This window comes from Manis pentadactyla, chromosome 14 (assembly GCF_030020395.1).
Source record: "Manis pentadactyla isolate mManPen7 chromosome 14, mManPen7.hap1, whole genome shotgun sequence".
NCBI lineage: Eukaryota > Metazoa > Chordata > Mammalia > Pholidota > Manidae > Manis > Manis pentadactyla.
In genome coordinates, this window is record NC_080032.1 from 23,027,136 (window position 1) to 23,048,902 (window position 21,767).

Sequence of the window (21,767 nt, forward strand, 5' to 3'; positions counted from 1 at the left end):
TGTAATTTTTTCAGACATACAGAGAAGATATAATACCCATTCTCCTTAAAGTTTTCCAAAAAATAGAAGAGGAGGGAATACTCCCAAACTCATTCTATGAAGCCAACATCACCCTAATACCAAAACCAGGCAAAGACCCCACCAAAAAAGAAAACTACAGACCAATATCCCTGATGAACGTAGATGCAAAAATACTTAATAAAATATTAGCAAACCGAATTCAAAAATATATCAAAAGGATCATACACCATGACCAAGTGGGATTCATCCCAGGGATGCAAGGATGGTACAACATTCGAAAGTCCATCAACATCATCCACCACATCAACAAAATGAAGGACAAAAACCACATGATCATCTCCATAGATGCTGAAAAAGCATTTGACAAAATTCAACATCCATTCATGATAAAAACTCTCAGTAAAATGGGTATAGAGGGCAAGTACCTCAACATAATAAAGGCCATATATGATAAACCCACAGCCAAGATCATACTGAACAGCGAGAAGCTGAAAGCTTTTCCTCTGAGATCAGGAACAAGACAGAGATGCCCACTCTCCCCACTGTTATTTAACATAGTACTGGAGGTCCTAGCCATGGCAATCAGACAAAACAAAGAAATACAAGGAATCCAGATAGGTAAAGAAGAAGTCAAACTGTCACTATTTGCAGATGACATGATATTGTACATAAAAAACCTGAAAGACTCCACTCCAAAACTACTAGAACTGATATCGGAATACAGTAAAGTTGCAGGATACAAAATTAACACACAGAAATCTGTAGCTTTCCTATACACTAACAATGAGCCAATAGAAAGAGAAATCAGGAAAACAATTCCATTCACAATTGCATCAAAAAGAATAAAATACCTAGGAATAAACCTAACCAAAGAAGTGAAAGACCTATATGCTGAAAACTACAAGACCCTCTTAAGAGAAATTAAAGAGGACACTAACAAATGGAAACTCATCCCATGCTCTTGGATAGGAAGAATTAATATTGTCAAAATGGCCATCCTGCCCAAAGCAATATATAGATTTGATGCAATCCCTATCAAATTACTAACAACATTCTTCAACGAACTGGAACAAATAGTTCAAAAATTCATATGGAAACACCAAAGACCCCGAATAGCCAAAGCAATCCTGAGAAAGAATAATAAAGTGGCGGGGATCTCACTCCCCAACTTCAAGCTCTACTACAAAGTCATAGTAATCAAGACAATTTGGTACTGGCACAAGAACAGAGCCACAGACCAGTGGAACAGATTAGAGACTCCAGACATTAACCCAAACATATATGGTCAATTAATATTCGATAAAGGAGCCATGGACATACAATGGGGAAATGACAGCCTCTTCAACAGTTGGTGCTGGCAAAAGTGGACAGCTACATGTAAGAGAATGAAACTGGATCACTGTCTAACCCCATACACAAAAGTAAATTCGAAATGGATCAAAGACCTGAATGTAAGTCATGAAACCATAAAACTCTTAGAAAAAAACATAGGCAAAAATCTCCTGGACATAAACATGAGCGACTTCTTCATGAATGTATCTCCCCGGGCAAGAAAAACAAAAGCAAAAATGAACGAGTGGGACTATATATATGAAGCTGAAAAGCTTCTGTACAGCAAAGGACACCATCAATAGAACAAAAAGGTATCCTACAGTATGGGAGAATATATTCATAAATGACAGATCCGATAAAGGCTTGACATCCAAAATATATAAAGAGCTCACCCACCTCAACAAACAAAAAGCAAATAATCCAATTAAAAAATGGGCAGAGGAGCTGAACAGACAGTTCTCCAAAGAAGAAATTCAGATGGCCAACAGACACATGAAAAAGAAGCTCCACATCGCTAGTTATCAGAGAAATGCAAACTAAAACCACAATGAGATATCACCTCACACCAGTAAGGATAGCTACCATCCAAAAGACAAACAACAACAAATGTTGGCAAGGTTGTGGAGAAAGGGGAACCCTCCTACACTGCTGGTGGGAATGTAAATTAGTTCAACCATTGTGGAAAGCAATATGGAGGTTCCTCAAAATGCTCAAAACAGACTTACCATTTGACCCAGGAATTCCACTTCTAGGAATTTACCCTAAGGATGCAGCACTCCAGTTTGAAAAAGACAGATGCACCCCTATGTTTATTGCAGCACTATTTACAATAGCCAAGAAATGGAAGCAACCTAAGTGTCCATCAGTAGATGAATGGATAAAGAAGATGTGGTACATATACACAATGGAATATTATTCAGCCATAAGAAGAAAACAAACCTTACCATTTGCAACAACATGGGTGGAGCTAGAGGGTATTATGCTCAGTGAAATAAGACAAGTGGAGAAAGACAAATACCAAATGATTTCACTCATCTGTGGAGTATAAGAACAAAAGAAAAACTGAAAGAACAAAACAGCAGCAGAATCACAAAACCCAAGAATGGACTAACAGTTACCAAAGGGAAAGGGACTGGGGAGAATGGGAGGGTAGGGAGGGATAAGGGCAGGGAAGAAGAAAGGGGGTATTATGATTAGCATGTATAATGTGGGGGGTGGGGGAAAGGGGAGGGCTGTGCAACACAGAGAAGACAAGTAGTGATTCTACAACATCTTACTATACTGATGGACAGTGACTGTAATGGGGTTTGTGGGGGGGGACTTGGGGTAGAGGAGAGCCTAGTAAACATAATGTTCTTCATGTAATTGTAGATTAATGATAATAAAATAAAATTTAAAAAAAAAGATAACAAGATGAAGAAGCCAGTGAAGAGCTCCTTCCAATAGAGAAATTGCATGTGCAAGGCCCAAAGGCAGGAGAAAGTGGGACCCATTTAGGGCATTGCAAGCAGTTCAGTATAGTTAGAGCTGAAATTGTGAGATGAAGTTGGTGGGAGACGAGTTCAAGGGATAAACAGGGCACAGAACAGGAAAAGCCCTTTGCAGCTATTTTAGCAAGTTTAAAGTTATCATGAAGCCATTGGGAAGCTACAAATGATTTTAAACCAGAAAAGAAAAGGTCAAATTTATAATACAGAAAGGTGATTTTTCTTTAGAATAGAAAATGGGCTGGAAGTGGGCAAGACTAACAGCATGGAGGCAGTTAGGAGGGAGCTGCAATAAAGTAAGAGAAGATGTGGCCTGGACATCAGTTGTGGCTGAGACATGAAGTGGATGGAGTTGAGTGGAAAGAAGAGACAGAATTGCCTGGTATGGGACTCAAGGAGAGGTCAAAATCAAGGATGACTCCCAGATCTCTGGTGTGGTGCCACATAGCAAGACAGAGACCCAGGAAAGGGGTGGGAGGATGGGTAACGAGTGCACAGATCTGATTGGTGAAGATGCACATGGTCTGGGGCTCAGGAGAACGATAAGCAGATCAAGTCTTGGAATTCCTTAGAACGACTATGGTTTCTGGAGTAACAGGGCTGGGCAAGGCCATCATGGAGAATCTGTAGAGTGAGAAGTGAATACTCACAATACTTTTATGAACACCAAAGTCTGAGGGTGGGCAGAGAAGACTGAGAAGATCTCAGAGAGACAGAAGGGAAACCACAGGAGTCGGAGACAAAATAACCAAGAGAAGAGAGTCATAGTTCACATATGTGACTTTCACATCCGTGGTTCTCAACCAGGTGATTTTGCTCCCAGGGGGACTTTTGGCAATGCCTGCAGGCACCTGTGATGGTCACAGGTCGGGAGCACTACTGGCATCTAGTTTTGAGAGGCCAAGGGTGCTGCTAACTATCCTATTATGAGCAAAAAATTCCCCCCCACCCCACCAAAATGTTTGGTCCAAATGTTACCTGGTCCAAAATGTCAAGAGCACTGAAGCTGAGAAACCCTGACTTAAATGTTCACATTTTTCCCTACTTAATAATTGCTATGAGTAGAGTTAGTTCAGAACTGTATTTCCATGTATTATAATAGCTATCAATGTTATTATGTACTGTTTAAAACACTTTAAAAAATAAACTTGTATAATTTGCTATTTACTGTGTGTTAGGCACTGTTCTAAGCCCATTAGGTATGTTTATTTAATATTCACAGGCTTATGAAATGGGTACTATTATTGTGCCTATTTTACAGATGAGAAAACAGTTAAAGTAACATGCTCAAGGGCACACACCTCGTAAGTGGGAGAGCTGTAATTCAAATCTGAGCTTTCTGGTTTCAGACTCTGGACTCTTAACCACAGAACTGTATTGCCTCTCATCAGTACAGAAGGTCTGTATCAACTTCAGTTCATCTCTTTTAATCAGTGATTGAGTGGTATATGAGCATTGACTCTATACATTTCCACATTTTGGGGTTTTCCAGTTATCTTTCTCTTACTGGTATCTTTCTCTAGTTTAATTCCATTGTGGTCTGAGAAGAGACATTGTATAATTTCTATTCTTTAAATTTGTTAAGGTGTGTTTCATGGCCCAGAGTAAGGTCTGTCTTGGTGAATGCTCCATGGAAGCTTGAGAAAAATGTGTGTTCTGCTGTTGTAGGATCAAGTAATCTATAGATGTCAATTATATCCAGTTGATTGATGATGTTGTTAAGTTTGACTATGTCCTTGCTGATATTCTGCCTGCTGGATCTGTCCATGTCTAAGAGAAGGGTTTGAAGCCTCCAACTATGATAAAGGATTCATCTCTTTCTCCTTGCAGTTCCATCAGTTTTTGCCTTGTGTAGTTTGGTGGTCTGTTGTTAGAGGCATACATGTTACAATTTTTGTGTCTTCTAGGGGAATTGACCCCTTTATCATTGATCTTTCTGTCCTAACTTTCCTTACTTTGAAGTCTGCTCTGTCTGAATTAATAGAGCTACTACTGCTTTCTTTTGATTAACGTTATCATGGTATATTTTCTCTATCTATTTACTTTTAATCTATATGTGTCTTTATATTTAAAGTGGGTTGATTGTAGATAACATACAGTTTGTCTTTTATTTTTTATTTTTTTGATGCACTCTGACAATCTCTGTTTTTGATCTGGTGCATTTGGGTCATTAACATCCAAAGTGATTATTGATATGGCTAGACAAATATTTACCATACCCCTTGCTGTTTTCTATTCCCTTTGTCTTTGTTCCTATTTGCCTTCCACTCTTTGTCAGCCTTTTTTGGTTTTAATTGAGCATTTTATATGATTGTATTTTCTATTCTTTCTTAGCATATTAGTTACACTTCTTTTTCACATTTTTAGCAGTCCCTCCAGAGTTTGCAATTTACATTTACAACTAATTCAAGTCCACTTTCAAATAACACTATATCACAGATGGGTTGTATGAATGCCCTCTAATAATAAAATACCCTTAATTCTTCCTCCTGTCCCTTGTGTATCATTGCTGTCATTAATTTCAGTTAAACAGAAGTATACATAAATATACATATCCTAAAATACATGAATTATAATCAAATAATCAAAATACATTGTTGTTATTATTTTTACAAACTGTTGTTATATCATTTAAGAATAAGAAAAACCAAAGATTTTATTTTACCTTCATATATTTCTTCTTTATATGTTCTTCCTTTCTTTACATAGACCTGAGTTTCTGACCTATATTATTTTCCTTCTCTCTAAAGAATTTCTTTTAATATTTTTCTGTAAGGCAGCTCTATTGGCAAAAAATTCCCTCAACTTTTGTTATTCTGAGAGTCTTTATTTCTTTCACTTTTGAAAGATAATTTCCTATGGTACAGAATCTAGGTTGGTGGGGTTTTTTCTCTTAACACTTCAAATATTTCACTCATTCTCTTCTTGCTTGCATGGTTTATTAGAAGTTGGATGTGGTTCTTATCTTTGTTCCTCTACAAGCTAGGCTTCTTTCAGGATTGTTTATCTTTGATTTTCTATAATTTAAAAATGATATGCAGAGGAGTCTTATTTGTTTGTGTTTTTTTGCATTTATCCTGCTTGGTGTTCTCTGAGCTTCCTGTATTTGTGGTTTGCTGTCTGACATTTGGGGAAATTCTCAGTCATTATCCTTTCAAATATTACTTCTGTTCCTTTCTCTATTGTTCCATTATGCGTATGTCACACCTTTCACAGTTCTTTACATTCTATTGTTTTTTTTCAGTCTTGTTCTCTTTGCTTTTTGAGGATTCTATCAAAACGGCCTCGAGTTCAGAGTCTTTCCTCCACCATGTCCAATCTACTAATAAGCCCATCAAAGGCATTCTTTGTTTCTATTACAGTATTTTTTATTTCTAGCATTTTTTGGTTCTCAGGATTTCCATCTCTCTGCTTCCATTGCCCATCTGTTCTTTTATGCTGTCTACATTCTCCATGAGACCCCCAACATATTAATCATAGTAGTTTTAAATTCCCAATCTGATAATGCCAACATCTCTGCCATATCTGGTTCTTCTGCTTGTTTTGTGTCTTCAACTTGTGTCGTTTGCCTTTTGTTATGCCTTATAATTTTTTCTAGATAGCCAGTCATGATGCACTAGGTAAAAGGAACTACTCTAAATAGGCCTTTAGTTGTATGGTGGTGAGGTGTGGGGAGAGATGAAGTATATAGTCCTATGCAAATCTCAGTCTTTTAGTGAACCTGTGCTCTGGACTGTGAACTTCACAGTATTTGTTTCCTTCCTCCACCTTAGGTGGGACAGAATGGCTAGACTGAGCTGCAGCTGGGTATTTCCCTTCCCCAGGTCAGTGGGGTTCTGATAATAAGCAAGGCAGCTAGTTAGGTTCTAGTTAACAGGTTTCCCCTGAGGGCAGGTCTTGTTATGAAATGAGTGCTCTGGCCTTTTTCAAAGTGGTTCCTTTCCCCCTCTCCCCCTGCTTGAAGCCTGAGATTTTACTTCAGTATTTACTATGGGAATCTGGTCAAGCTTCTTGAGGTAAATCTCACAATATCACAGGGGCTGCCCAATGACTGGGCCCCCTCATGTCTTTAACTCTCAGAATCATTGGTAGTTCAGGTTTCCTGCTCAGGCACTGGTTCCCACCGGCCATCTCCTCTCCTGCCTCCCTGCTCTGGTGAGTCTCAGTTCTTTACATTCGCCGATCTGTCAAACTTGGGGGGCAGTGGTGTGCTCTGTATCCTCCTCTCTCATGGATCCAAGAGTTGTTGATCTTTTCAGTCTGTTCAGGTTTTTTTCATGTAGGACAAGACTGTCACTTTCAAGCTCTTTACCTACAGGACCAGAAACCTGAAGTTCTGTTTACATACATATGTATATATATATATATATATATATATATTTTTTTTTTTTTAGTTGTCTTGTTTTAATAAAACTTTTTTCTTAGTTTTAATTACAGATAATTAATATACAAAACTTCAGTACATTTAATGTACACATATTAATGAGCTTGGACATATCCGTACTATCTGTGATAACATTACTAGAACCAAGGTATCATCTATCTATCACCTTCAAAAATTTCCTTTAGTTCTTGTGTGTGTGTGTGTGTGTGTGTGCATGCACATGTACATGCTTTTTTTTTTAGATAAGAACTCTTAACATTAGTTCTAGTCCCTTTACATATTTTAAATTGCACAGTACTGTAGTGCTATCTGTTTATATATTTTGAGAGCTATCATTAATGCATCTAGCTGACTCATTTATTTTATAACTGAAAGTTTGTATCTTTGACCATTTTCACCCATTTCATCCCCTACCACAATGACCAGTGTCCTCTTATTACAAGATGTTGTACCTAAAACTAATACAATGTTGTATGTCAATTATATCTCAATAAAACTAGAGGGGAAAAAAGAAAAAAGAAAAGTAGATGCAGAGAAGGCCATATGAAGGAGGCAGAAACTGGAGTGAAGCAACCCAGCCAAGGAATGCCTGGAGCCACAAGAGGCTGGAAGAAGCAGGAATGGATTCTTCCCTAGAGCTTTTGGAGGAAGCACAGTCCTACCAACCTGAGCTTAGGACTTTTGGCCTTCAAAGCTTCAAGAGAATACATTTCTGTTGTTTTAAGCCACCAGGTTTTTAGCTTTTTGATATGGCAACCCTTGAAAACCAATATGTCACTTCTGACATTTTTCCCTTACATGGCCATTTAAGGAGAGAGTTATATCCCTCTTTTTAGTGCTTGGCACATAGTGGGTGCTTAACATATATCAAATTACATGAGCTATCAATACCAGTGCAAAACTGTACTGACTCCCCATTTTAGTGGTGAGTGAATGGTTTCCTCCTTACTGTATAATATTTACAGTATCCATAAAGAGGCTATACGTGAATGCAGATCTGAATGTACAAGCATTAATTTGTTTTACAAGGTCCATCTCTTTATTAGAATAGCAATAGAGGTGAGTATAGCACTGGGCTGGGGAACAGACGGCTTGGCAGCTGTTCTATTTCTCATCACTGCCTCCCTAAGCTTCAGGCAAGAGAGCTCATTTCTGTGGCTCAGTTTCCCAAGCCATAAAAAGAAAAACCTTATCCCCTTTCTGCCAACTAAGTGGGTTAGAGGGTGGAAAGACTGTAAAGTGCTCCAATTTACTTAAAGGAAATATAAGATGGCCTCGCATTATTGTTTTACTCTGTTTAAATTCTGTTTCTGTTTCACTTTCTGTATCGGGATTCTTCTACCGTTCAGCAAATTGTGAGACATATGCTGCCAGTTAATTATCTCCATTTTACAGATGGGGAAACTTAAGGCAGAAGAGGAATATATGTTCAAGTTGGCAAAGTAATTCACCAGTAGAATTCCAAGAAGATTCTACAAGTCCAAAACAAATGATTCTGTGGAACCATCTGTTCTCCAGATGCAGACATAATTCTCTAAAGTGCAGTTAAGCATTGTTGAAACCATTTTTACTGGAGAAGTCACTCAGACAGCCAGGATACAGATAAGACCTCGTTTACGCATTACAGTGAAGACATCCTGTCTTGCCAATGGGTTTCAGCCCCAGGCAAGTTCACTATGGATTCAGTGTGACCAAGGAAATGACATTAGAATGTTCTTGAGGTGAAAGGGTTTATTACCTGGCTTGTTCTCCCAGCTGTATATCGAGCAGCCTCCGCTCAGTCTGGGCCGAACTCTCTCTATAGTGCAATAATAGCTTATTGCCTATGGGTGTGGAAGCAGTAGCCTAGCAACAGGCCAGTTACATCATCAAGTGGTTTAAGTTCAGTGAGGATCCTGGCTAGAGGAACCCCAACTTCCCCATAGATGCCTTTTCATTCTACCTATGAGTAGATTTTATGACCTATCTTCAATTTAGGCATTTTCAAACTCAGGTGAAATGAGGTTAGAGAATCCCTTTGGTCTTTTAAGTCATGATGAAATTTAAGCAATGGCCACAAAGAGGATGGAGTAACTTACCTGAGTAAAATGGTGTATTTGTGAAGGTGACCAAGGATAAACACAACGTAACAAACCAGATTCAATTCTCAGATACTCTCATTTGGTTCATATCTAGGCAACCAGTCAGGCTCTAATCTAATGATGCAACTTAACTCAGATGGGGGTAGGTGGGGAGTGGGTGGCAAGATGCAAGTGCTGGAGATAAGAATGGCAGAATGTAAAGAATTGTTAAAACTGGTGATATATACATGGGAGTTCATTACACTATTTACTTCATATATGTTTGAACTTTTCCAAAATAAGCAAGTTGCTAACCAACTTTCCAAAAGGCTCACATGGTCTTCTTTGATTTATTATCTTTGAGAGGGTCCATTGCTAGAATAAAAATAGCTAGCTTTCTACCCTATTGTCTTATGAGTACACATGATGTTGAAAGAGATAACTCAGTAACTTTAAAAAATTTAAATAATGAAACTTTTCTTCTTGAATTTGAGATAAGTTTAGAAGTTGATATACAGAACATGGTGAGATCAGTAAAATTTTTTTTTTGAGGGGTGAAAAGAAAACCTTCAGAGAACAGCTCATTACATCCTAAGCAAGTAGTTGAGCTGTGATAAATTATCTCACACGTCTTGATAATACTTTTTGACTCTGAAATACAAAGTATTAAGCTATTATGATTACGTTAGGAAACAGATCACATTTCCCTGAACCACAATTGGTACAATTAATATACAATTGAAAGATGTCATTATATAAAGTTTGAAACAAAGAAAAAATTTTTGATCACATAATGCATCTCTTATTGAAAAAGTATGATATTTAAGCAAAAAATGCCTCTCAAGCTTCAAGCCCAACTTCAAGCCCAAGGATTTAGAGATTGTGAACTCATGTGTACCCTATTTACACCCGTATGATTTTTTTTCAGTATCATCTTCCTTTCAGAAAAAAGAATTCACTCAAACATTTGTTGGGAGCTTGCTTTATGCTAGGCACAGAATAAGACAAGTCTTCCTCAAGAATTGCAGTTTTAAAATGGTCTCTAATACTTAAATCTCTCCCTACCCTTGAGAGTTTTCATTGCCTTTCTCTGGCCACTGTCCATCTATATTAACTTTTTTTTCAGGTGAGTTGTTTCTCAATATCATTATTATTACTGTTATTATCACAGCTTTATTGAGATATAGTTCATATACCAAACAACTCACTCATTTAAATTGTACAATAGTTTTTAGTGTATTTACAGAGTTGTGCAACCATCACCACAGTCAATTTTAGGACATTCTCATCACACCAAAAAGAAACTCTGTGCCCATTAGCAATCACTCCAGTTCTCTCTAAACCCTTCAGCCCCTGGCAACTACTACTGTACTTCCTGTCTCTAAGGATTTCCCTATTCTGGACATTTTATATAAATGGAATCACACAATATATGACCTTTTGGGTCTGGGTTCTCTCACCTAGCATATTGCTTTCAAGGTTCATCCACAGTATATTACACGTCTCAGTACTTCATTCCATTTTATGACTGAATAATGTTCCATCATATGGATAGACTACCTTTTGTTTATCCATTCATCTACTGATAGACATTTCGGTTGTTTCCACTTTTTGGCTATTGTGATTATGCTACAATGAATATTCATGTATAAGGGTTTTTTTTTTGTGGACATATGTTACTTCTCTTGGGTTTATACCTAGGCCTGGAATTGTTGGTTCATATGGACGCTACAGTTAACTAAATGAGGAACTGCCACTGTTTTCCAAAGCAGCTGCACCATTTTACATTCTACCAGCAATGTATTAATGTTCCACTTTCTCCACATTCTGAACTCTTATTTTCTGTTTGTTTTTTTAAGCCACTGTGGTGGGTGTGCAGTGGTATCTCATTTGCAGTTCCCTGATGGCTGATGTTGAGCATCCTCTCACGTGCTTACTTGTTAACAGGTAGGCCTGCCAGCTCCTTTCTAACATGGGAGAAATAAGGATTGTACCATTTGCAAGTTTTTATTGAGTTTCTTTATCCCTAGATCATTATAAGAGTAAATTCGTTCTTTTTGAGTGAAGCTCAGTTGCTACTCTGACATGGTGACTGAAAAGCTTTCCTTGCATTTTTTTCAAAGAAAATCCACGACTATACTGAATAAGAAGTTAAGTTACACTATCTGAGCAGTGCCTGAAGCAAGAAAAATAGGTAAGCTAAAATAGAAGCTAAAAGACAAGTATTATTTCAGCCTAAGGAAATGGTATGGCTTGGATTATTCTGACATAGTACAATATAAGCAAATCTATTAAAAAGGAATAGAACAGTCTTAGGTCCTCATGTGAACTGACATGTCAAATATTTAAATGGAGGTTCAGTTAGCGGGGAGAGGAAGTGTAGGAAAACAGAGTGTCACCCAAATTAGGCTGAAGAAATCGATACTTTAATTTACTACCTCGGAAGTCAACTCCAACGGCTCACCCGAATTCTCTCATTGTACTAGGACTTGGTTATTTTGAACGTTGCTCCTTAAAAGAGTAGCTGGAATTTGAGAACAGTTGGTTCTTCATCTGTTTTCAATAAAAACTTGTGTTTTAAAGCCCCGTGTTTGCGTGCGCACCAGCCGCTGCTCCGCCGATCCTCCTGTGAGGAGATCGGAGGTCCACACCGAGTCTGAGAGACTTGAATGTCTATGGAGGAAATCTAAGGCCCTGCCTGCTCTGACGGTTATTGACAAAAGCCTTCAATTCAACCGGCGTTTTCAAATTGACCACGCCCCTTCCCGCCCTCACCGCCAGGGTAACTTGATCACCTCGTCCTACAGCACATTCACTCCCGAACCGGTTCCTCAGAGAATGCAGCTCCTGTTTTAGAGATCCAACCGGGAAAAACACCCCGGAGGGTGCCCCGCGCTCTCCGCCACGCCCAGGCCCGCCCCTCTCGGTTCCGAGCGAAACAGTCTTTCTTCGTAGACACGGCGGCGCCGGCTGAGTGTCAGCTTCGGATTGGCCGACTGGGCCGCCACTCTTTCTTCCGGGGACGTGCGGCGGGCGTGGCTACGCCTCACGTCCGGACGCTTGGTCTCCTCCAGAGGTGCCGTAATCGCCGCCCAGAAGGAGCGAGGGCGGCTGTGCGCGAAGCTGCTATGTTGCTGAGCTCCCCGGCAGAGCCGACCGAGACGCGCCGGTTGCGGCCATGAAGGTGAGGGACCGGTGGGGCCGGGCAATTCCTCCTCGCCTCTCCGGTCTGGCCCAGGCACCTTAAGTGCCTTCTTTTCGCCTCAGCGGTTACCCCGCCGGCACCTTGGAGAGCTCCGTTGAGGGGCGTCCCGGGCCGGCGTCCAGGGCCTTCATCAGCCCCGGGCAGAAACCCTGGGCCCCCAGACACTTCCGACTCCTTCAGCAAGCCCCAGGAGCGGGGAGAGGCTGGAGCCCGCTGCTCTCACGTCTGTGGGCCCCCTCTGCGCAGGGATCTGTTCGCGTCCTTGGGGCCTTGAGCAGACCCTCCCTCTAGTGTCGCTTCAGCTCTCCGTGCGTTTGCCCACAGCGTGGCTTCTCCCGCCCCGAGTCCTTGAACTAACCCAACTGTCGCGAACACCACGGGACTGTCGCAGGACGGGACCTGCAGGATAAGGGGAAAAGAGTGGTGCAGGGAGTCATGAGGCTGGGGCCGACTAACAGGTTAGAAATGCCTGGGAGTAAGGCTCCCACCCTGAAGTTCTTTGGAGGCTTAGTTAACATTAGGGCCGTGATCTAGAGCGCTGGCAAACTAGATGTCTCCATCGCCTCTAGGTACGCAGCAAGTAATTTGACAGCTTGAGTTCTTCAAGGTGGGTGTGAGAGCGTGGGAGCAACACTGAGTGAGAAGTTTAAGAAGAGGGAGAGGAGGTAGATTCTGGCCTACTTTTGGGAGTTGATTCTCTCAACTTGATCTCTGGGAGTTCTGAAGAGCAGTGTACAACAATCAATTCAGGTATCGATTCATTTGCTGAACTCAAATCAAGTGGAATGAGTCAGAAGGTGATTCTCTTTCAGACACTGGCGATTTCATTAATCTCAATGAAGAGGTGCTTGATGTGGGTAAGGAAAATAACAGTGAACTGCTATCTTAAAATTCTACCTTCACAGAGTCTCAAAGGTTCGTGGAGGAAGATTGACAGGGAGTGTCAAGTGGCTAGAGAAACTCAGCAAATATTTTGTTGAACGTTCTATGTGTTAGCTGAGTAAGACTCGGAGAGTAGAAGTCACAGAAAATACAATCCCCCCCCCCCTTTTAGGGGTTTGCCAATCAAAAGAGAAGAGACATTCAAAAATAATCACATTATAAGGCAGAATGTGTTGTAAGATATAAAAAAATGCAAAATTCTTAGCAAGAAAGGATATTTCTGGCTGCAGGAAGCAAGAAAGATTTTTGGAATAGGTGGCTTTTGAACTGTGTTAAAGTATGAGGATATGGTAAGAGCTTATTTCTGTCTTCCTAGTTTAGTTAGAAAATATTGCAAATCAGAATACCTACTGACATAACTAAAACTAGCTTTCTTTGCTGAAAACCATCTTGCCGTGTTAAGATTCAAAAGCAAAATAGGGATACATATATATGTGTATGTGCATAGGGGTGTGTGTGTGTGTGTATCTATATAGCCTCAAAGAATCTCAGTATCTTTATTAGTGCCATTAAATTCTCAGCCCATCAAGGAACTAGATATAGAAGAAGAGAAGTAGGGATAGGTCCAGTGTTGAAATTTTTAATCAAGTTCATTAAGAAACAAGTGTTTTTGAATTTAAGTGGAAGATACTGCTTTCTGAGATGAAATCTTTGAAACAAAATTTGGTGGCAGTTGAAAACGTAGAGAAGATATTTTATGAAATAAAATGCAGACTTGAGTAGACATCAGTTTGTGCAAGATGACAGTTATGTAGATACTGCTTTTCATTTATTTTTATGGGAAGTGGATTTGCAGAATTTAGGATTGGGCTACTTAATTTTATTACTTTATGTTTTATATTGGAATTGTTTAATTGTGGGGTATGCTCTTCTGTAGATTTCTGGGCAGTCAGTGATTCCTGATGTCATGGATTCTAATGTTCGTGAATGTTCGTCTAAGCAAGAACTTTTAATGGCATTAAAATTACTTTAAAAGCTAAGCAATCGGATTAGAAAATCACATTTTCACTCAAACTCAGGAGCAGCTGATTTTAGTATATGTGTGAAATGAATATTTACTTTTTTCCTTTAATTTGTTTAGAAACTGATGTTTTGAAAAAGGTTTTATCTCTAAAGACTCAACTGTTTAACCTTAGAATAGCATCTAAGGGATGCTACTTACAGGGTATATAAGGGATTAAAAAAATCCAGACTGGTATCCTGTATTAACTTGACTTAATCCTCCTTCCTGTTTTTCCATATTTACATTGCTCTCATCCTTAATTGTACTAATCAAGTTCATTCTTCCGAGTCAGAATGAGTTATTAAGGAGGAAGTAATCTGTTGAATGTAATTTCCTTTCTTTTTTCCCTCTCTGAAAGGTGGGAAATAGTGTTAAAGATCAAGTATACTGTTTTAAAAAAAGGAAAACAAAACCCAAACAGGAGAAAGGTAATATTTATGATCTCTGGCACATATTACTGTAAAAATCAATCGATTTGACCAAATGTCTTGCCTAAAAAAATGTTAGTTTTAAGATCAGCATCTGTTTTTGTAGCCTGCTTAATGTCCAGATGATATGAGAGAGAGAATTTAGAATGTAGAATTTCCTTCTTTGTGATATATGCTCTGATATTTGGTCATTAAGGCACAGTTGCCTGCATATTGTATTTCAATTGAAACACTTTCAATAGAAATCCTTTCACATTTTAAGGAACATGTGTTTCTCAAGTGGCTCTGCTGAGGGTAAAGATTTTTGCTAATTACCTGAACTGTTTCTTCTGCTTTGCTTTGCTTCTAGTTCTAAGTTCTGGAGGAAAGTTTAACCTAATTGAAATATAAACTTACTCTTTTATGTCACTGGTGATTTCATCTTATTTCGCACAAGGACATTGAGTTTTAGCAAAATGAAGTTGTTTGGAATTTAAAACAAATCCTGTGGTGAGTGAGTTCTCTGAAGAAGCTCTCATTGGTAGAACTGAGTTCCTTCCTGGTCCTTGTAGCTTCTTACAATATCCAAGGTAATTGATGCTTTTGAATTTGAAACTTACAGCCTTATCTTTAAGATAACTTTGTAAATATTATCATATTTAAATTTAGAGTTATGGCAAGTATTTCTTGGGAGGTGGCATTATTATTACTGCGGTTTACCAAGTTTAATCAAAAGCAAGTGATTTAGACTGATCATTTAGTTTTCTGCTATTTTCAAACCCATCAACTTTCTGTCTGTCATTTTACCATATGGGGACCGCCTTAGTTTTTCTTATTCTTCATTCTTGTTTACCTGGTTACTATTACATTTGATGGAATCATTAAAGGGGATCACATCCTGATGTAGTTTAGTATTCAAAATCTGTTAATTCTTTAAACTGAGCGTTTTGGACATATCTTCCACCCACAGAGATTCTAAAAGCACATTAGATCACACACACAAACACAATCAATCAAAGACAACTTAACCTTGAGGCCATATGAAAACGCTGGCACTTTGCCAGAAAGAAGACTGGCTACTGCTCTTGAACACATTTTCTTTTGCTTTGTTGACTGAAATGATGATTCAGAATGGGTTTATAGTGTGTAAATCTGAGGGATCTGAGAGAGTGCTTATAAAATTGGTGATACATTATTCTTGTGGAAATAAGCGGCTCAGCACTAGAGACTGTCAGTCCCACTCTCATGTAGATCGTTTAGGCTTGTGGATAGCACTCCCCTCCTTTGTACTTCTAGAGTGGGAAGGGAATTTCTAATAGGAGGGACCCTTTGACTACTTCTGCTACCAGGGAAAGAAGAACTTTGATGTTGGTAAAATTTTAGCAAAGTTGCTGAACACGCTTGGCTCAGTACTTTCGCTTTCCTATTGGGGATGACAGTCTGGTCAACTAGATGGTAAGCTGCAGTTGGTCAGTTGTGCTGGTGACTGGGTGGCATATTATCAAGACCAGTGGCTGCAGAGCTAAAGTCATGTTCTCCAACTGGTGTTATCAGTAGAGAAGCAAGTATTTAAATTTATATTTGTCTCTCATTTCTTAATTAGTTCCAAACTGGGAGTGAAAAATGTTGTGTTATTGGCCCCCTGAAAACTTGGTGCACTAATTGCTTTTATAGATGTTGTCACTTGAAAATTGGAATTGTTATATCAAGTAATAACAGAAAATTTGAACAGATTTGGGAGGGGAAAGTTGGGTATAGGGCACCTCAAACATTATTAGGTGAATGTCAAGGTTCAACTTGGAGGTGAAGAAGGACAAAGACAGCTTGAACAATGGCTGTTTTTGATGGACTTAGAAATCTTTGTTTTTCTCCCATTATTGGATATTTCACACAAGAAAACATGTAAAGGAATAAGTTAGGAAATTAAAAATTGGGCCAAAAAGCAAAGAGCAAATAAAATGAAGGCACCAAATTCCAGCAAAAGTTCCAGGCCAATATGTGGAAAGGAACTAATGAAAGAATCAGATTAAATTGTTAAAAACCCAGCTGAGCTTTTCTGAAAGAGTTAGCGGAAACTATAGAGCGAAAGGAAACCCTAGAGGCATGTCTCATGCCTGTGGCTTGAGGGGATGGGGGTTGGGGATGTAGACATTCATGAGGAGCACATGATTGAGGTCTTAGTTCTAGAACTCTAGAGGCACAGGCTTCAGGAGTAACTGTGGCCCCTTCAGGAAGCCGCTGAGAGTGATTATTCATCTGAAACCATGTAAGCAGGAAGAAGAAATCTCCTAGACTGAGCAGGTGTTAACCTTTAAATCTCAGCTATACTTTTGAATCTCATGGGGAACTTAAAAAAAATTTTAATAGCCAGGCCGGGTAAGTCAAAATCTCTGGAGTAGGGACCCAGGTATCAGTATTTTTTAAGGCTTCCCTGGTGAATCCAGCCACTGTCTTACGGACCTTTCCACAGGCCTAGGCAGTTGCTTAACAAAAGACAGTGACAGCACCCTTGGGACTAAAAGTACCTGCTCCAGAGTAGTTGGAGAGGTCAAATCACTAAAGAGTTCATCTTCATTTCAGCAATGGGTGCATTGAGCATAGGATTTAAAGGGGAACTAGAAATTAAGTTCTTAAAATATGCTGAATGGGAAAGAAAAGTACTTCAAATAAATCTAGTGACCAATGTACAACTGTTTCAAATTTCTGAACTGTCAAGAAGGATAGAGTGTTGCAAATTTTACTGTCATGATAATAGTACACAGAGGTAGATTTGTTCTTCAGTATGATACTAAGAGTGTCTTTTAGTGGGAGATTATTCTCTTATTGGGAGGTTTTATCCAAATTTAAGTTCATAAATCTAATGAGGCTAAAACCTAGATTTTTCAGTGTTTTCTCTTCCCCTCTTGCTATGGTCTTTGGCTGAGTTGTACCAAATAATAGATTATAGCAACATGTTTCCCTGTGATAACACTTTGGGAATTGGCTTCAGCTTTGTTTTTTAATTTTTATTTTTTAATGAGAAGCCTGAAAGAAGATAGAAGTATTCTTATTATTATTTTCCCTTCTGGGGAATGAAGAGGAAATTCCCTTTATAGAAATATGAGGAATGGAACAAAATTGTTACCTTCCAATATTGATGTCTACAGAGATTCTACCTGTTTTCCCAAAATAAGACCTGTGTTCCCTTCACCAGAGCTGTGAATACTTGCAGCTGGGAATTTTAGTGATCGTACTCATTAACATTTTTTGAAAATGTGTATCCTTCCCTTACTCTCATTGTAAGATTGATTTCTGGTAGAAATAACAAAATGTGTGACAGGGCTCTTTTAAAAGGAAGTATCATTTGAAACTTTTGGCCTGCTAGGTCACAATCTTTTTTACCTTTATTACTCTTTCTCAACAAGACACAATTTGAACTTTCTAAGTAGCATACAAAATGTAAATAATGTTACAGTGCTTTTAAAGAGGTAATGTGAAGAAACCTTTTGCACATTATTTACTTATCAGTCATGATGGTGGAACTAGATGCTGTGGAAGAAAGAAGTCCTGTCCACAAGGAACTGGCTAGACATAACCAGGAATCAGAAGGAGGGGAGAAGCTAACACAGCTGTTTAATTGTTTAGTAGCTAAGTCAGCAGAAAGCTGAACTTCTCAAAACCTTTCTTCTTTCAACTCCTGCAGTGAAGAAAGGTTTATGCTGATGGTACTTTCTGTATTTGCTTTGAGGTATTCCCTCCAAAAAATGTTATGTGTAAACTGAATCTTTTTAAACAACATTTTCAGTTGTTTTAAGAGCTCACTGTTTAAAGCACTGTGGATGAACCCTTTGCTGAAAGAACCCTCATTTTAAAAGAACTGTTAGTAAATCTGGGTTTTCATGCTCTTATGCTTAAAGAAACCATGGCTGTATTAGTTCAGTTCTCTAGGTTCAGGGTGGGTGGGGTGGGGGGTGGGACTTTCTCCTCTCAGGAGGTAAAATAAACCCCCAGACACCACAGCCCTCAGCATCCTCTCTTGGAACACCTTTTGAGTAGCAGGAGCCCTTTCCTTTTCAATCCTCATTAAAATAACTTTGCTGATTGCTAAAAAAAAAAAAAAAAAAGAAACCATGGCTGTAGAATCTGAGGTATATATTTAAAGGTATGAACTATTAATTACAATTTAAATTGGCTTCTAAACACATCATTATTTCTTGAGGATTACAGCATGTGAAGCCATATAATACTTGAGTCAGTGACCCTGATACTAAAGAATGTTTGAACATTGTATTATGGTTTCTTACTGCTTTACCCTCTTCTTTCCCTGTATTTAATATAGCATATTACTTGTGGGTAGTAGCAAGAAGAGCATGATCTTTTATAGCATGAAGCCTTTTAAGGTTGTTAAAAAAATTTTTTCAAAGAGCATGTTGGACAAACAGCAAGACTTAGACAAAGTAAATGAGCTGTGAAATTGTCATGTGTTGCTATGTAATAAGACCTCACCTACCTGGACTTCCTTACCTACCACGTTATCTAGAGTCTAGCATTTGCTTAAGAATCAGGACAGGGGGCAAAAGCCCATTGGTTCCAAACACTGTAGCTTTCATTCTTTAAGCATGGGTGACTGCCTTGAGCCCTCACTGAAAAAAAATATTTTTATATATACTTCTAACAAACTTGGTTATCAGGTTTCTCTGAGTATGCAATAAAAAAGGACAGGTATTCCTAAGATTCAAGATGGCAGCATGAGAGGAGAGACAGAGAACTCCTCCCAAAACCACATATACTATGAAAATATAGTTAATACGACTAATCCTAAAAGAGCAACAGGAAATAAGGCTGCACCAGACTGCATAAACCTGGAGAACAGAGCAGACCTCAAGAAACAGGATAACGTACCAAAGCCTTGATCTGGTGGGGCTCAAGCCCTTCCCCCACCCCAGCTCACTGGCTGGAGGAAGAGAAACAGAGTGGAGAGTGGTGGAAGCCTAGGACTGCTGAACACCCAGCCCTGGAGATCTGCTTTGGGAGCAGAAACCTACATTGCATGGTGCTCTGGAGATTAGTGGGGTTGGAAAGCTAAGACAGGCAGAATACTTGAGACTGAGATTCCAACCGTTTGTGGAGGACAGGGATCCACATCCGGCCGCTCTGAGAAAAAGGAAAGGCGGTCGGTCGGAGAGGCTTCATAGCAGGGAGAGGGCTGTTGAAGGGACGGAGATTGCACGGAGCTTGCTGTGCGGGAGAAGGGATAGGTGGAAAAAGTTGTCTGGGTGTGCTCTGCCCAGCAGATTGGGAACATTCAGGAGCTTCAAGCGCTCCATCCTCCTGGCTGGCTACTCAGCTCTGAGGCCCCCCACTGTGATACACAGTCTGCTGCATCTTGCTCCTGGCCTGCTGGCACCAGCTCGCAAACTGGCAGTCACTGCGCAGGCATCAGGCCAGCCAGAGGGAGGCCCCACCTATAACAGCTTCAGATCCAAAGCACAGAGGCTTATACCTGTGTGCTCTGCCCACTGGCTCTGACACTGGACACAGGCACTGCAGCTGGGAATCAGGAAACAGCTCTTTCCTCCCCCAGGCATCAGTGCTACTCCCCTGTGACCCCCAACCTCACTCCAGGGGCTGAGCAGCTCCAGAGACTAGAGCTTCTGGGCACTAGAGGGTGCCACATAGAAATATGAAATGTCAAATGAACCTGGTTCAGACTAAAATCTCACAAACCCCAGAAAAAGGGCCAAATGAAACTAAACTCATTACTCTTCCTGAAAGAGACTTCAAAATAAAAATCATAAACATGCTCATGGAGGTACAGAAAAATATTCAAGAACTCAGGAACAAATTTAAGTTGGAGATTCAATCATTAAGAAATTCCATATCTGAAATGAAACATACAATGGAGGGATTTAAAAGCAGATTAGATGTAGTAGAAGAGATGGTAAATGGAATAGAAATTAGAGAAGAGGAATACAAAGAATCTGAGGCACAGAGAGAAAAGAGGATCTCTAAGAATGAAAGAATATTGAGAGAACTGTGTGACCAATCCAAACAGAACAATATTTGCATTATAGGGGTTCCAGAAGAAGAAGAAGAGAGAGAGAAAAGGATAGAAAATGTCACTGAGGAGGTAATGGCTGAAAACTTCCCCAATCTGGGGAAGGAGATAGTCTCTCAGGCCATGGAGGTGCACAGATCTCCCAACACATGGACCCAAGGAAGACAACACCAAGACATAATTAAAATGGCAAAGATCAAGGATAAAGACAGACTTTTAAAAGCAGCTAGACAGAGAAAAATGATCACATACAAAGGAAAACCCATCAGGCTATCATCAGATTTCTCAACAGAAACCTTACAGGCCAGAAGGGAGTGGCATGATATATTTAATGCAATGAAACAGAAGGGCCTCAAACTAAAAATACTCTACCTGGCAAGGTTGTCATTTAAATTTAAAGGAGGGATTAAACAATTTTCAGATAAGCAAAAGCTGAGAGAATTTACACCTCAACAGTGTATTTTGGAGGGACCACTATAGATGAAAGTATTCCTAAGGTTAAATAGCTGTCACTAGGGGAAATAAAACCACACCAAAGTAGAATAATAAATTACTAAGCAGATGCAAAATCAAATCAGCTACCCCCAAAATCAGTCAAGGGATAGACAGAGTGCAGAATATGACCTAATATATAAAGAATGGAGGAGGAAGAAAAAGGTGGAAAAAAAAGAACCTTTAGGTTGTGTTTGTAATAGCATACTAAGTGAGTTAAATTAGACTCAGACTGTTTATAGTAAGAGAATTAGACTGATAGATAGTAAGAGAATTACCCTTGAACCTTTGGTAACCATGAATCTGAAGCCTGCAATGGCAATAAGTACATAGCTATTGAAAATCACCCTAAATGTAAATGGTCTGAATGCACCAGTCAAAAGACAGAGTCACTGAG

The 21,767-nt window shown here is 39.4% G+C and overlaps 2 protein-coding genes across 5 annotated transcripts in view; one reads left to right on the top strand and one right to left on the bottom strand.

Moving 5' to 3' along the window:
- ANAPC5 (anaphase promoting complex subunit 5) overlaps positions 1-12,139 on the bottom strand; it is an 84,013-nt gene extending 71,874 nt beyond the window's left edge. For 2 of the 3 annotated variants that reach the window (XM_036929251.2, XM_036929249.2), the window contains exon 1: positions 11,723-12,139. The gene's annotated coding sequence lies outside the window, so the exon portion shown is untranslated. The remainder of the gene's footprint in view (positions 1-11,722) is intronic. The other variant, XM_057491863.1, reaches the window with a different exon arrangement.
- A 179-nt stretch (positions 12,140-12,318) lies between these two features.
- The window catches only part of RNF34 (ring finger protein 34), a 32,813-nt gene continuing 23,364 nt past the window's right edge, over positions 12,319-21,767 (top strand). The window contains exon 1 of one of the 2 annotated variants that reach the window (XM_057491868.1): positions 12,319-12,468. In XM_057491868.1, coding sequence (XP_057347851.1) covers positions 12,463-12,468 — 6 coding nt within the window. In that variant the 5' untranslated portion in view covers positions 12,319-12,462. Of the gene's footprint in view, positions 12,469-13,094; positions 13,240-21,767 lie in introns of those variants that run through there. The other variant, XM_057491869.1, reaches the window with a different exon arrangement.